Source organism: Odocoileus virginianus, chromosome 14 (genome assembly GCF_023699985.2).
Source record: "Odocoileus virginianus isolate 20LAN1187 ecotype Illinois chromosome 14, Ovbor_1.2, whole genome shotgun sequence".
In the NCBI taxonomy this organism is placed as follows: domain Eukaryota; kingdom Metazoa; phylum Chordata; class Mammalia; order Artiodactyla; family Cervidae; genus Odocoileus; species Odocoileus virginianus.
In genome coordinates this window covers 31431142-31445724 of record NC_069687.1, presented here as the reverse complement: position 1 = coordinate 31445724, position 14583 = coordinate 31431142, and the positions used below count along the sequence as shown (strand labels likewise).

Below are 14583 nucleotides of genomic sequence, written 5' to 3'. Positions count from 1 at the left end.
CCCCTCCAGCATTTTTACCTGGGAAATCCCATGGACAGAGGAGCCCGGCGGGCTACAGTCCATGGGGTTGCAAGAGTAGGACATGACTTAGCACACACACACACATTCAGAGGGCTGAGATACATCTCACACCATACCTAATGCTCGTTTTAACCAGAGTGCTTAAGAAAAACAGAGAAGGAAAAAAGGAATACAACTTAGCTGAAGTATTCGTTTTTATAAAAATGTGTTTTATTTTAAAACAAGTCTATAAAAGTAGAAATCACATACAAAAATACAGATTACTCTGACGTGTTAGCAAAATAGCTTATGGCTGGACTTGAGTTTGGAAGTACTGTATGTGTGAGGGCATCCGGAAATCAGAGGCCGACCGGATCCTCCCTCCAGCCCGTGGCACTAATCTGTAAACAATAATTTCAAGTAGTATGTAGCACTTTTAAACTACTACAAAACTGAAACCTAATCATTTCCCGTGTAACACTACTTTATAAAAATGTTCTTCCTTAGGTTTGAGCAGATAAGGGCACTTCATACCATTGTTTCTAACATTTGAAAGATCTGATTTTTTTAAAAAGCAATGTTAATAGAAATGATGAGTTTGGGCTTTTTGCTCCATTTTGAATATATGGGAAGGTCATCGATTTAAACAAGAAATTAGTGTTTTGTGTTGTGTGTGTGTGTTTAAGTAGAATTTAGTCCTTTTTCTTCTATGTATCATTAAAAAAAAAATTCACTGATGCTATCAAAAGGTTCAGCACCCAAGTCTTAACTTTTACACATGTGCCGGCTGTGCTTATTGCTCTGAAACTGCACGGAACATACACCTTCTTCTAGGGTATATTCCTAATTGAAAGGAACATGCAGTTCTTAGGGAACTCCAGGTCCAGAACTTTATAAAACGGGTTGCTAGAAACAATCATTGTGGGAGGCCATTTAAATAAAATAAAGACAATTTAAAATACTTGATTCCAGAGTAAAAATAGCTTTGAGAACCTTAGCGAAAAGGAAAATGGCAGGCATCTGCGGTTCAGGATTCCATCCAACATTTCAAGAATCAAAGAATGACTGGTTCCTACCTCTCTAAAACAAAGTAAGTCATTTTAAAAGCTAAAGAACCCATGTTAACATAATTTGATCATAACATCAGAAGTCCACAATTCAATTTCCTCATCTAATTCAGAACACTGCAAACACAGTACATAAAGAAAATAAAAGTATTAGTCGCTCAGTCGTGTCTGACTTTTTGCGACCCCATGGACTGTAACCCGCCAGGCTCCTCTGTCCATGGGATTCTCTAGGCAAAAATACTGGAGTGGGTTGCCATTTCCTCCTCCAGGTGACCTTCCCAGCTGTACATAAAGGAGACATCATTAATGTGCACTAGAGGATACCCCAGGTTAACTTGTTATAGAAAACTGCCTCTTGAGTCTTTGAATTCTACACAGATTCTACACCTCTCGTTGGCCGATTGTTTGTTTGTTTATTTAGGTTTTAAGGTGAATGACCTGGGCTATTTGTTTCCATCAACCTGATTGCGAATCTAAAGGCACCATTGAAATGTCTATTTTTCTTGCTATCCTCAGAAGAGACTGCTTCACATCTACTCTATGATTCTCATTCTTTTCAGCTTACAATACAAATAGCTTATTATTTTTTGCAACCTATGTCTTAAAATAAAGCAGTGCTGAAAAATTAAATAGAAGAAAGTTCAGCTGCCATATAGGCTACACAAATGATTTGCTGGTGGTGATTTTTAAGCTTGATTCTAAATAGATTTATGAAGCATGGCCTTGGAAGATGTGGTTCAAATTTTGCTATTTAAGGTATCTTAAAATTATAGGCTCACTCTTCCTAAAATTTCAAAAAGCATAGCGCTTAGGCTCTTAAGAGTATAGCAGTGATAAAAGCTTTCATAATCATTTCTAAAAAGCAACACTTCATAGTTTTCTCTCTCCAATGGTTCTCTAATATACTTGTAGAAGGAAGGCAACAGAAAACCAAGAATAAAAATAGCTGAGTTCTCCACAACTGGGCTTCCTTCTTACTTTCCCTGTTCAAAGAAAAGAGGAGACACCATCTTGCAATACAGGCTTCATAGACAATTGGGCTTCTCCAGTGACAGTCGGCATTTGATGCCCCATATCTCTTGGTTCTTCTTGTTGCCAATGGTCGGCCTGGCGATGGTGGTGAAATGGGAGCAATTAATCTGTAGATGAGGGAGGGCTTCCTTTAACAGTTGAAGGGTACCATCTGGCACGATTCCAAAGACTTGTAGTGTTTTTAATGTGGGAATTTCTCCAAGTTCACTGGAAAGGAAGAGAGAGACTTTCAGAGTAGCAGTATCTACGGTAACTGTGCCACTAGAGTTACATGATCCAATTTTTACACACTATCATATTTTACACAATACAAACTGAAGACATAATTTGTAATCAATGATTCGAGGAAATAGCAAAGGTGAATCCACAAAGCACAGGCCACAGCTTGGGCAATATGGCCTTAGGAAACACACAAGTGTATTTCGTTGAATTTCTAATAACCAAAAAACTCCTAGGTTTATTTAAAATCCAAACATATTTTCTTTCTTTCTCCATTCCTGGTTTATATTCTTCCCCCCACCCCCACTCTTGGTTTATACTGAAAAATGTCACCGTGTTGGGAGGGGAAGCCAGCAAGCTAGTGATAGTAAAAGTAAATGTTTTACTATGGCATAAGCTGGAGTCACGAAAGGTTACATGCAACTTAAGGATATGGACTTGATCTTTATTTGAACAAGGCCTGCCCTCTTGAAAGGAGATGTGAGCAGAGTCAGTAATTTCCAAGTAATGGTTAATAGTCAACAAGTGCATTACATATGATGAAACCTAATGGTGACTTCATGATACTATTTTAAGGTCATGTGTCAAGTGCAGACAGACACAATAGACATTTTACTTCGCTATATATTCCCTTTTTTTCTTTCTGTCACATGGAAGCCACTCATCTTCCTAGGTATTTCACATTAAGTGAAACCTAACTATGTCAACAGTGAAATTCTGGTCCACAAAAAAGGGAACCTGTTTTCCCAAAGCAAATATGCTTTAGTAATGATTCTTTTTTCTTAACCTAGGTCTACAGGCTTAGAAATTCATCTCTCTGATCTATATTTACTCCAGGTTGGGACACACAGTCCAAAGTGTCAGGAAAGGGAATATTTAGTTTGGAGTTTCAACAAAATCCCACGGCAGATCAATGAGAACATCAATTTCCTAGAATCAGAAGCTTCCTTTATATTTTCATACTGTCAATAATTACTTGAAAAATAAACTTTCCTTATAGTAATTGTCAGCTTGTAATCTTTCCTCCTTTTAGCTTAGTGTATATACCAATGACCAAGGCATCCTCATAAAGCCTAGCTCAGATTAAGTCCTTCCCCTGTTTGAAATCGCGGATGCCTCCCTCATGTCTACACAACTCAAACCACCTACTGGCCGATCTTCCATGCTAATCCCGCTCTTCCCACTCCCCATCTAAGTGTATTTATTCTACATTTAGGAGAGTTTTAAACACCACAGATGTTAAGATATACTGGTTAAATACAAGAGGAAGGGTAATTTAGAAAATAAAAGTACTAACCAAATGAAATAAACATGCTTGGTGTTCCTAAGGAGACAATAAGATCTGGACGTAAAAGAAAAGCAGTAAGAACAAATTGCTGTTGTTCATAAAGTAAGCTAACCTCTGAAATGGAAACAAGAGTATAAGGAGAAGTCAGCATCCACAGATATTTATACTTATCATCACTGAAGATGATAGCAATCTGGCCCAATCTTCAATTTCTCTTATATAAAATCTGACTATATGAGAACTTTGCAATATCCATGAGAATCCAGATTCTGGGATCTCTAGATTAGCCAAGTTGTAAGACATTCTGCAGTGGAGAGTATTTAAAAGAAGAAACTAGAGGTGGGAGTGAAGAGGGATGGCAGACAACATCTGCCATCAGAACAAAGGAAATGTTCTTGCAATAGCACTTTGTAAGAGCCTTGGTGAGGAAGGAAATTATACTAGACACTTAGAAGACACTCAGGTGTTACACATAAGAAAGGAGTCAGCAGACTATGATGAGATGGTGGATGAATGATCATTCCCAAGCCAAAAAACCAGGAAGTCTTTACAATTTTAAGGAGACCCCCCCACCCCCCAAAACAAGACTCTAGTATGTGTACCACCTACAACGCAGCAGAGAACGTGCCCAATTATCTCTTTGAAACTTCAACGGAAGAGACTGAAAAGTAAACTCAGGGAGAGTAAATAGAAATGAATAGCTTGAGCCATTATTTCTAACTTAAGGATAAAGTGACACTGATATCTTAAGTGTCTCTATTTAGTTTTAGTAAACAAAAGGTATTTATAAACTTTTCACCAGCTCCTTTGGTGTTCACTGTTCAGTCGCTAAGTCGTGTTCCACTCTTTGAGACCCCATAAGCCTGGAAGCACGCCAGGCTTCCCTGTCCCTCACTGTCTCCCAGAGTCTGCTCAAACTCATGTCAGTCACTGAGTCAGGTGATACCATCCAACCATCTCGTTCTCTGTTGCCCCTTTCGCCTCCTCCCCCAATCTTTCCCAGCATCAGGGTCTTTTCCAGTGAGTTGACCCTTCACATCGGGTGACCAAAGTATTGGAGTTTCAGCTTCGGCATAAGCCCTTCCAATAATCAGGGCTGATTTCCTTTAGGACTGACTGGTTTGATCTCCTTGCTGTCCAAGGGACTCTCAAGAGTCTTCTCCAGGACCACAGTTCAAAAGCATCAGTTCTTCGGTGTTCAGCTTTCTTTATGGTCCAACTCTTTTTAAAAAAAAATTTTTTTTTCCACTTATTTTTATTAGTTGGAGGCTAATTACTTTACAACATTGCAGTGGTTTCTGTCATACATTGAAATGAATTAGCCATGGATTTACATGTATTCCCCATCCCGGTCCCCCCTCCCACCTCCCTCTCCACCCGATCCCTCTGGGTCTTCCCAGTGCACCAGGCCCGAGCACTTGTCTCATGCATTCAACCTGGGCTGGTGATCTGTTTCACCCTAGATAATATACATGTTTCGATGCTGTTCTCTTGAAACATCCCACCCTCGCCTTCTCCCACAGAGTCCACAAGTCTGTTCTATACATCTGAGTCTCTTTTTCTGTTTTGCATATAGGGTTATCGTTACCATCTTTCTAAATTCCATATATATGTGTTAGTATACTGTAATGGTCTTTATCTTTCTGGCTTACTTCGCTCTGTATAATGGGCTCCAGTTTCATCCATCTCATTAGAACTGATTCAAATGTATTCTTTTTAATGGCTGAGTAATATTCCATGGTGTATATGTACCACAGCTTCCTCATCCATTCGTCTGCTGATGGGCATCTAGGTTGCTTCCATGTCCTGGCTATTATAAACAGTGCTGCGATGAACACTGGGGTGCACGTGTCTCTTTCAGATCTGGTTTCTTCGGTGTGTATGCCCAGAAGTGGGATTGCTGGGTCATATGGCAGTTCTATTTCCAGCTTTTTAAGAAATCTCCACACTGTTTTCCATAGTGGCTGTACTAATTTGCATTCCCACCAACAGTGTAAGAGGGTTCCCTTTTCTCCACACCCTCTCCAGCATTTATTGCTTGTAGACTTCTGGATAGCAGCCATCCTGACTGGTGTGTAATGGTACCTCATTGTGGTTTTGATTTGCATTTCTCTGATAATGAGTGATGTTGAGCATCTTTTCATGTGTTTTTTTGTATGGTCCAACTCTTACACCCATACATGACTACTGGAAAAACCATAGCTTTGACTAGACGGACCTTTGCTGGCAAAGTGATGTCTCTGCTTTTTAATACTGTCTAGGTTTGTCGTAGCTTTTCTTCTAAGGAGCAAGCGTTTTTTAATTTCATGGCTGTAGTCACCATCTGCAGTGATTTTGGGGCCCAAGAAAATAAAATCTGTCACGGTTTTCATCTTTTCCCCATCTATTTTCCATGAAGTGATGGGACTGGAGGCCATGATCTTCGTTTTTTTTGAATGTTGAGTTTTAAGCCAGCTTTTACACTCTCCTCTTTCAACCTCATTGGAGGCTCTTCTGTTCCTCTCCACTTTCTGCCATTATGGAGGTATCATCTGCATATCTACTGTTGATATTTCTCCCAGTCATCTTACTCTCCTTAAATTCCTCAACTTACAAATTCTCCTGCAAGTATTATTATTTATTTAGTCTCTCTTAATCTCAGATTACTATCTCCAGCTTCAGTTTTTTCCATTAATGAGAAATATAAGAGGAAATCAGACCAATTAATAAGGAAGGGTATGAATACAGGGAGGGTGTGTCCTGAGGACAAAAAAATCTAGTTTCCCAAGTGTTTCAAAGCAATATCATTACAAAAGAAAGACACTCAAAATTTATGTTCCCACTTCTGAGATAAGAAATGAAAATTTTTTAGCAAAAATAGCTTTCTGGAAACTATTTTTGAAGATCCTAGAATTCTTACTATGCATTTCATATACATTTTACCTGGAGAAATGTTTAAGGATAGGGTACCAGCAAACTCATCTTAATGAATTCACAAGGTAAACCAGTATACCATTCATTTTATGTCTTAAGAAACATACTCTTTTACCTTAAGGTTCAAGGACAGCATTTTTCTTCTGTCTGCTCTCACTTTATTCTTATGGTCTGACTTGTTACTAAACTGATACCTCTGTTTCCCTTATTTCAAGATAATATTTAGACAAATCAGTTCCAGTGCAGTCAGGGTTTGCACCTAGGTCTGTGACTTCAGACCCATGCTCTGACCCATCAAGTCACATTGCCTGCAGATGACTGTGCAAGGATTATCATCCCACTGGATATAAATATAAAAATATGAAGGCTCACAGCCTCCCCTTCGCCTCTACTCAAGTGAATAGGTATTTCCTGCTTAACTTCTTACTCCTTGGAGAGAAAGAACAAAAGTAAGACACATAAATAGATTCTCTTGAGAAAAGCAAGCAGAAAAGAATGATCAGTGTACTCCCAAGGGCGGTGCACAGACAATGCAGCTAAAGCTCAAATGGCAAGGGTGGGAAGCAACTGTCAACAGAGAAACCTTTTCAGGTAGACACTCCAGGCTCCTAGCAGTTCTGGACGCTAGAAAATTCAAGTGGCAGGAGATTTTAACAAGAGTTGCATGTATATGAATTTAGGCCCCAATATCTGAGAGCCCTGGAACTAAATATTGGCATCCCTTCTGGGCAGTGCTTTTCCAAATGAGACACCAGCTCAGGATTAATTAGAGCCCTAAGGATTAATTACAGTGCTTTATTAAAGATGTAATTACTGGATTCCCTAATTCTATGAGTTAAATCTATATAGCTGAAGTGCCTGATTTATTTATTCTTTTTAATTCTTTTTCTTTAAATTGCAATATAGTTGATTTTTAATGTTGTGTTCGTTTTTGGTGTACAGCAAACTGATTCAGCAATATATACATGTGTATGTACATACACACACACATTTCATTTTCAGATTCTTTTCCATTACAGGTTATAAGAAACTGAATATAGTTCCCTGTGCTATACAGTAAGTCCTTGTTGTTGATCTATTTTATATATAGTAGTGTATATCTGTTAATCTCAAACTCCTAATTTATCCCTCTCCCTCCACCCTTTCCCCTTTGATAGCCATAAGCTTGTTTTCAATGTCTGTGAGTCTGTTCCTATTCTGTAGATAAGTTCAGTTGTATTATTTTTTTAGATCCTACATACATGTGATATGATATTTGTCTTTCTCTGTCTGATTTACTTTACTTAGTATGATAATCTCTATGTCCGTCCATATTGCTACAAATGGCACTATTTCATTCTTTTTTATGGCTGAGTAATATTCTATTGTATATATGTACCACATCTTCTTTATCCATTCATCTGCTGATGGACATTTAAGTCACATCCATGTCCTGGCTACTGTAAACAGTGCTGCTATAATCATTAATTCTTTTTTTTTTTTGTTCCAAACCTTAAACTTTTTATCTTGTATTGGGGTATAGCTGATTAATAATATTGTGGTATAATAGTTTCAGGCGAATAGCAAAGGGACTCAGCCACACATTATACATGTATCCATTCTCCCCCAAACCCTCCTGCCATCCAGCCTGGCAGATAACAATGAGCAGAGTTCCACGTACTCTACAAAAGGTCCTTACTGGTTATCCATTTTAAACACAGCAGTGTGCACATGACCTTCCCAAAGTCCCTAACTATCCCTTACCCCAGGCATCCTTAAGTTTGTTTTCTGTATTCATTAATACTTGAAACTAACTTACAAGACCCAAACTAGTAATTTGAGGACTACATAAATTCTGTGCTCAAATTCACCACCTTTCTTTGGTAGGAATCAGCTTGATTACCTTCGTGTGGATAGTGAGCTTAAACAAGGTCAGCAGCCTCATTTAGGGGATGAGGAAGAAGGGCACCAGGCCAAATCCAGGCACCACAAATTCTTGTGGTTTTTAATAAAATTGCTATATACTTATATTTGACACAAGGAAGAACTCTGCAACCCTTTGAAATATAGGAAAACTTCTTAAAGCTAAAGAGATGATATTCCCAGGATGACTTGGGTATGGCACTTCTTAAAAGCAAGATGGATCCGGTTCCTCTTTTGTTAGCATTGCTTTGATTTTGTGGAAGTTGCTGAGCAGTACAAAATCAACCCCTAAAAAAGCTACCAGATTAAGATATAGACTATTCTGCATGTGTCTAGGAGACCTGGGAAGTACATCCAGTTCAGTCAGTAACTCACTATTCAGCTTTGGGTAAGTTACTTCACTCGTGGATCTTAATCTCCCTTCTTCTCAAAGAGGACACCACTCTTACAATATTTACTACTTAAATATTTTTAGTTTTCCCCATTCCTTGGCCATCTGGGACAGACACCACTAGGAGACTGTAGAACTTTTCCTCTAAGCTCAGATAAAGGTTTTTGGACTTAACTAGTTGATTTGAAAAATTTCAGAAACACATATACACATGGTCTCCTCCTCCCTCTGCCTCCTCTGAGCTTCCTGGGACTAAAGGCTGTCTTCTGCTTTTTTAAGTTCTCCGCAAGTACTAGTACAGTATTCTAATATTAAGAACCAGTTCACAGCCAAATAAATGTTTAGTAAGCTACCTCAATCAACTCAACTTTACCAGACGTTTTAAGCCAAACATTTTGCCTTGGTTGTTCTATTTTGCTAGTCCTTCCTAACTAGTTTGTGATATATTAATTTGATGTTTAAGCTTTAAACATCTGCTGTTAATGGATTTTAACACCAAGTGGCATCTCTTCTGGCCCCTGCCCTCTGTTCATTTTAAGAAACAAGAGTACTGGGACTTCCCTGGTGGGCCAGTGGTTAAGAATCTGCCTTGTAATGCAGGGGACACAGGTTTGATCCCTGGTCGGAGAAATAAGGTCACACATGCCTCGGGGTCAACCAAGCCTTCGAGGCAACTGCTGAAGCCCACCCTCAATCCATGCACCACAGTGAAAGATCCTGCATGTTGAAAGTAAGATCAATGCTGCAACTAAGACTAGAGGCTGCCGAATTTGAAAAAAAACAAAGAAAAGAAACATGAGTACTCACAGTAAAGTTTCAGGTATTATGTCATAGCACCGACTGAGTGAAAGGTGTTGGAGGTAGTTGAGTTGGTAAAATTCTGGAAAGCAGTCATTTTTCAGCATGACACTATCGCTGTAACAGAAGAAAAAATTAAAAAGCTATCCACCAATCCCAGGTGAAGAAGATAGGAACAGCTTATCATTCAGTTCCTTCAATTCAACATATTAAGACTCTTTCCTCATTCAATAAAAAATCATGAATTTTCATTAAAATTTTTTTTGTTTTAAAATAAATAAAAACATACCTTAAGTCTAGGTGGACAAGATTGCGACATCTTCCAACCAAGGTAGAGACATCTAGCGGACAAAAAAAGAAAGACAGTCACCATCAAATGAGGAATCACACAAGGATACCTGCTGTCCATACATTTCATATTGTGCTGGAAATTCAGAGTATTCTGAATTAGAGTCATTTACTATTAGAAAAAAAAAATCATCATCTTGCCACGTAAGACTTTCTACCCAGGAAACACAAGAAAGCATCTGAAAAACGACTAGAAATAGTAAGAGAACTAATTGTGTAAAATGACTGGATAAGAAACTCCATAGCTTATCTATGTGCCAGCAATTGCTGGATGGAAAGAGGCGGGGAAAGTCCGGTTCACAACAGCAAAAAGCAAAATCAAACAGCGCACTATATAAACAAATATCAAAAAGTAGCACTCCAAACCAGTGGAGGAAAATCATAGATTATTAAAAAATAATATGGCTACTACAAGTAGAGAAAATTTACTTCGACTCAAATAATATATCCAAATTAATTCCACATGTTATTAAAAACTTACAAATGCAAAAATGAATAATTATTCATTGGATCTTCCTTTCTAAACATAAAAGAAAACAAAACGAAGACAATGATAATTTACGACAAAAATCTTTAAAAACTCTACCATGTTAGAAGAAAACAGAACACAAACAGAAATAAAGTGGTATCAGAAAACTGGGAATAAATGTTTCCAGTAGAGTTAATGTTCTTATTATATTAACAGTATAAAAAAATAGTATATTAAGAGTATAACAAAATAGAACGATACTGCATAAAATATAGACATAATAAAAATGGAACAAGAAATGCAAAATAAAATATTTTTTTTTGGTGCTATCACATGAAAAACAAATCCTATTACAATACCCAGAACTGATGAAATATGAAGCAGGTGCCCCTACACTAAAAGTGGGTATTTAATTTTATGCAGCCTTTCAGAAGACCTCATTTTTTGAGGGTGAACTGATCTTTCTTTTTAAAAAAAAGGTTTCAGGGCATAACACACTTTGCTCTTTGGCTCAGTAATTCCACTTTTAGAAAAGTAATTAGAGATCGCAGGTGACACTAGTGGTAAAGAACCTGCCTGCCAATGCAGGAGACAAGAAACACAAGTCGATCCCTGGGTTGGGAAGATCCCCTGGAGGAGGGCAAAGCAACCCACCCCAGTATTCTTGACTGGAGAATCCCAAGGACCCTACAGTCCATACGGTTGCAAAGAGTCAGACATGAATGAAGCAACTTAGCACGCATGCTTACATGCACTATGATATTCACTATAGTGACAGTTATAAAAGCCCCTCTCCCCAATAGGTCAACCTTCATCCATTCTATGGAACACAATGCTGGTAATAGTCATTAAAAAGCTATTTAATAACATTTTACAAAGTGAAAAAATAACTCAGGATACACTGTATACTGAAAACAAAATATATATAATGCATGATAATCTCAATTTAAACACACAAACATATATATTTACACACAAACTTACACAGAAAGAAAGGAGGTTGGGGGTTGGAAGGCTGGAAGAAAATACATCCAAATGTTAAGTGCAGTTACCAAGGGTGGTGGGATCACAAATACCTTTTCAGAATTTGGAACAAGATACTTCGCAATCAGAAAACACATCAGTGAGTGTTATTTACTTTAAAAAATAGGCAAATCTTATTAATGTTTGAGGGTTTCTTTTTTCTTCTCACAGCTACATCTCCAGCCGCATCCCCTTGTCTAAATCCTGCCTCCTCAACACACTCACTGGGCTATGTGATAAGCATCTCACATTTATGCCTAAAACCAAATGCTTGATTTCTCCCCTCAATCTGCTCCTTCCCCCAAAGTCTTTCCCGTCTTAGTAAGTGCGAACTTCATCGATTGCTGGGGCCAAAACCCTGGCAGTCGTACTCAAACTGTTTCCTCACATCCCACACCCCATCTGTTACCCAGTCCTGTTGGGTTAGCTTTCAAAATGTGTCTGAAATCAATCACTTCTTACTTCCTCAAATGCGATCACCAAGTCTCCAGCGGCCTTTCCCTGGCACAGCTCTGCAAGGGGACTTTTCAAAGGTGAGTCAGACCATTTCATTCCTGTTCGAGATACTTCAATGGCTTCCCATCTTACCCAGGAAAACAAGGGAAACAGAGCTTCTGCCTTGGCCGAGAAAGCCCCCGGCTATCTCATCTCCTCACACTGGGCTCCTCGCTCCCTCTCCCACACTGGCTCCCATACTGAGAGGAAACAAAAATCCCAAACATTAATAAAGTTTGTCTATTTTAAAAAGTAAATAACATTTATTGATTCATTTTCTGATTATGAAGTAGCATATGTGGCTTTCCTCTAAAGGCACTTGTTGGTCCTTAGTTCTAGAATGTTCTTTCCTTACGTATCTACATATCACTCTTTCAGGTCTATGGTTAAATCTCACCTCCTCAGGGAGCTCTTCTCTTTGGCCATTCCATCTGAAAACAGCCCCCTTCCTGCTACGCTCTGAGTACCCTGCTTTAAACTTTTCCTCCTTGTGTTTTCACTTCCTTTCATATATTTACTTCCTTGTTGATTGTCTGGATTCCCCACCAGAATGGAAGCTTCACAAGGGTGACTTTCTCTGTTTTGTTCAAGGCCACATGTCCCAAGTTTAGAACTGGGTTTTGTGCATTATAGGGACTCAAAAGACATTTGTCTCATGAGTCACTAAAAAATGAAGAACTGCACAACGTAATTTTGAGTGACCGATCATTTTGCTAGCCAACCACAAAATCCACAATCAGATACAATCTTCCTTTGCCACCACCTGGGAAAGAATTAAACCTTGGGGGATGAAACTGGTTAGTCTCTGTCTCCAGCCCTTGTTTAAGTCCCGTCTTTCTTTGGTGGGTAGAGTTAGGAACCAGATCGCCAAGACTTAGGCAAGAGTTAGGAACCAGACTGCCAAGATTCCTCTTCACTGTCTCCTTCATTTCACTTGAGTTAGAAGGGATCTTAGAAACTACCTAATATAACTTGTCATTTTAGAAGAGAGACATTTTTCGCTAGAGAAGTCCAAGTAAATCTAAGACCCAAAGCTAGGTCCTCCAAACCTCATCCCGTGCTCATCCACTGTTCCACAGAGAGGTAGTGATGGGTGAGGAATATAAACACCAAGAGCCAACAATTACTGAGCTCTCACTATGTGCTGAGAATGACTAAATGTCTTGTACATGCATTACACCATTTATTGCTTACTCTAATGCCAAGAGGTAAGGTACTACTATTAACTCCATTTTATTGAGAAATGGAAGAAGAGCAAGGTTAAGCAAATTGCTCAAGGCTACCCAGTGAATGACAGAGCTTGAATCCAGATGGTCTGCCCCTGGTCTTGGAGGTAAAACACAAAATTTGTATTGTCTTCTACACAGTGAAATAGCGTGTGCCGTTGTTAAATAGATATCCATTTAAAACGCCCTGAATTCCCATTGTACACTTAAGGAAACTAACACTTCAACTCCTACTCTGTGTCCTATCCTCGCCCTGAATGTGTCCAGCAAGTGGGATTTTACCACCTATTATTCTTGCCAAAACTTAGTAGAAAGGTGATTTGTTCTTTTTCAGAGGAACCCAGAAAACAGTTTTAAGGCAAACGTGGAAACAATTTACAGTAGTTTGCCTACAGCTGAGTTTCTCGACCTTACACACAGAACCTCAGTTCATTACAGAAAAACTCTGAATAAAGAAGTGGGAAGTTCAGGTATGGGCAGAAGTGTACGCAAGGCACTGTCTTGTCTAGGGAATGAAGAGGGAAGAACCACGGGTGGGATTCAATGGGAAGAGGATGCTCCCTGGTGGGAAGTTAAAGTCCTTGGAAGGCAACTTGGCAAGAACTATCCAAAGCTTGATAATGAAGCCTAATCCTTGGCCTGGCAACTCCACTTAGAAATGCACTCAACAGTTTGCTTCTGTCCATAAGACAGTTGTTTATAAAAGGGAGAAACTGTAAAGATTCTAAACATTCGTTACAAGGAGATCAACTGAGTAAGTTGTGAATGAATCAATAAATTATTCCAAATATATCTGGTGGAATATCACATAGCCACTGAAAATGACATGTGGTGTAGCTACTGAAATAGGGTTACTTGAAATAAAACCATACCATAAAGTATTCCATACACTATGTCCCATTTTTTTTTTTTTTTAAAGCCACTTTTTAACAGGAAAAAAGACTAGCAAAATGTTAGCAGGATTATTGATTTTTGTGTTTTTACATGTTTTAGGCATATTTGAGACTATGACTATGACTATGACTATGTAATACTATAACTAGATTATTTTTTAATTTTTATTTTTACTTGGAGGATAACTAATTTACAATATTGTATTGGTTTCTACCATACATCAACATGAATCAGCCATAGGTATACATATATCCCCTTCCTCTTGAACCTCCCTCCCAAACAGATTTAAAATTGTGTTTAAAGGGAAAAAATGCAGAATAGAAATACTGTGTGTGGAGCAGAGTGGTTAAGAAAGACACTACTGCTGCTTTTACAGATCTCTAGAGAAAGCCTTCATTTTGTTATCTGGGCTCAAGCACCTGCAGAGGATTCCAACCTCTGACCATCTAGGAGAATCCGCTCCTGTCTCCTACAGCCTCGGATATGTGACTCACAGAGGACAGGTCACGTCCTGGAGG

At 38.6% G+C, this 14583-nt stretch overlaps 1 protein-coding gene across 2 annotated transcripts in view; it reads right to left on the bottom strand.

The window, feature by feature from the left end:
• Positions 1-202: 202 nt before the first annotated feature.
• The window catches only part of SKP2 (S-phase kinase associated protein 2), a 37693-nt gene continuing 23312 nt past the window's right edge, over positions 203-14583 (bottom strand). For both annotated transcript variants that reach the window (XM_020906392.2, XM_020906391.2), the window contains 3 exons: positions 9900-9951; positions 9620-9727; positions 203-2306 (listed from right to left, as the gene is read on the bottom strand). In XM_020906392.2, coding sequence (XP_020762051.1) covers positions 2093-2306; positions 9620-9727; positions 9900-9951 — 374 coding nt within the window. In that variant the 3' untranslated portion in view covers positions 203-2092. The remainder of the gene's footprint in view (positions 2307-9619; positions 9728-9899; positions 9952-14583) is intronic.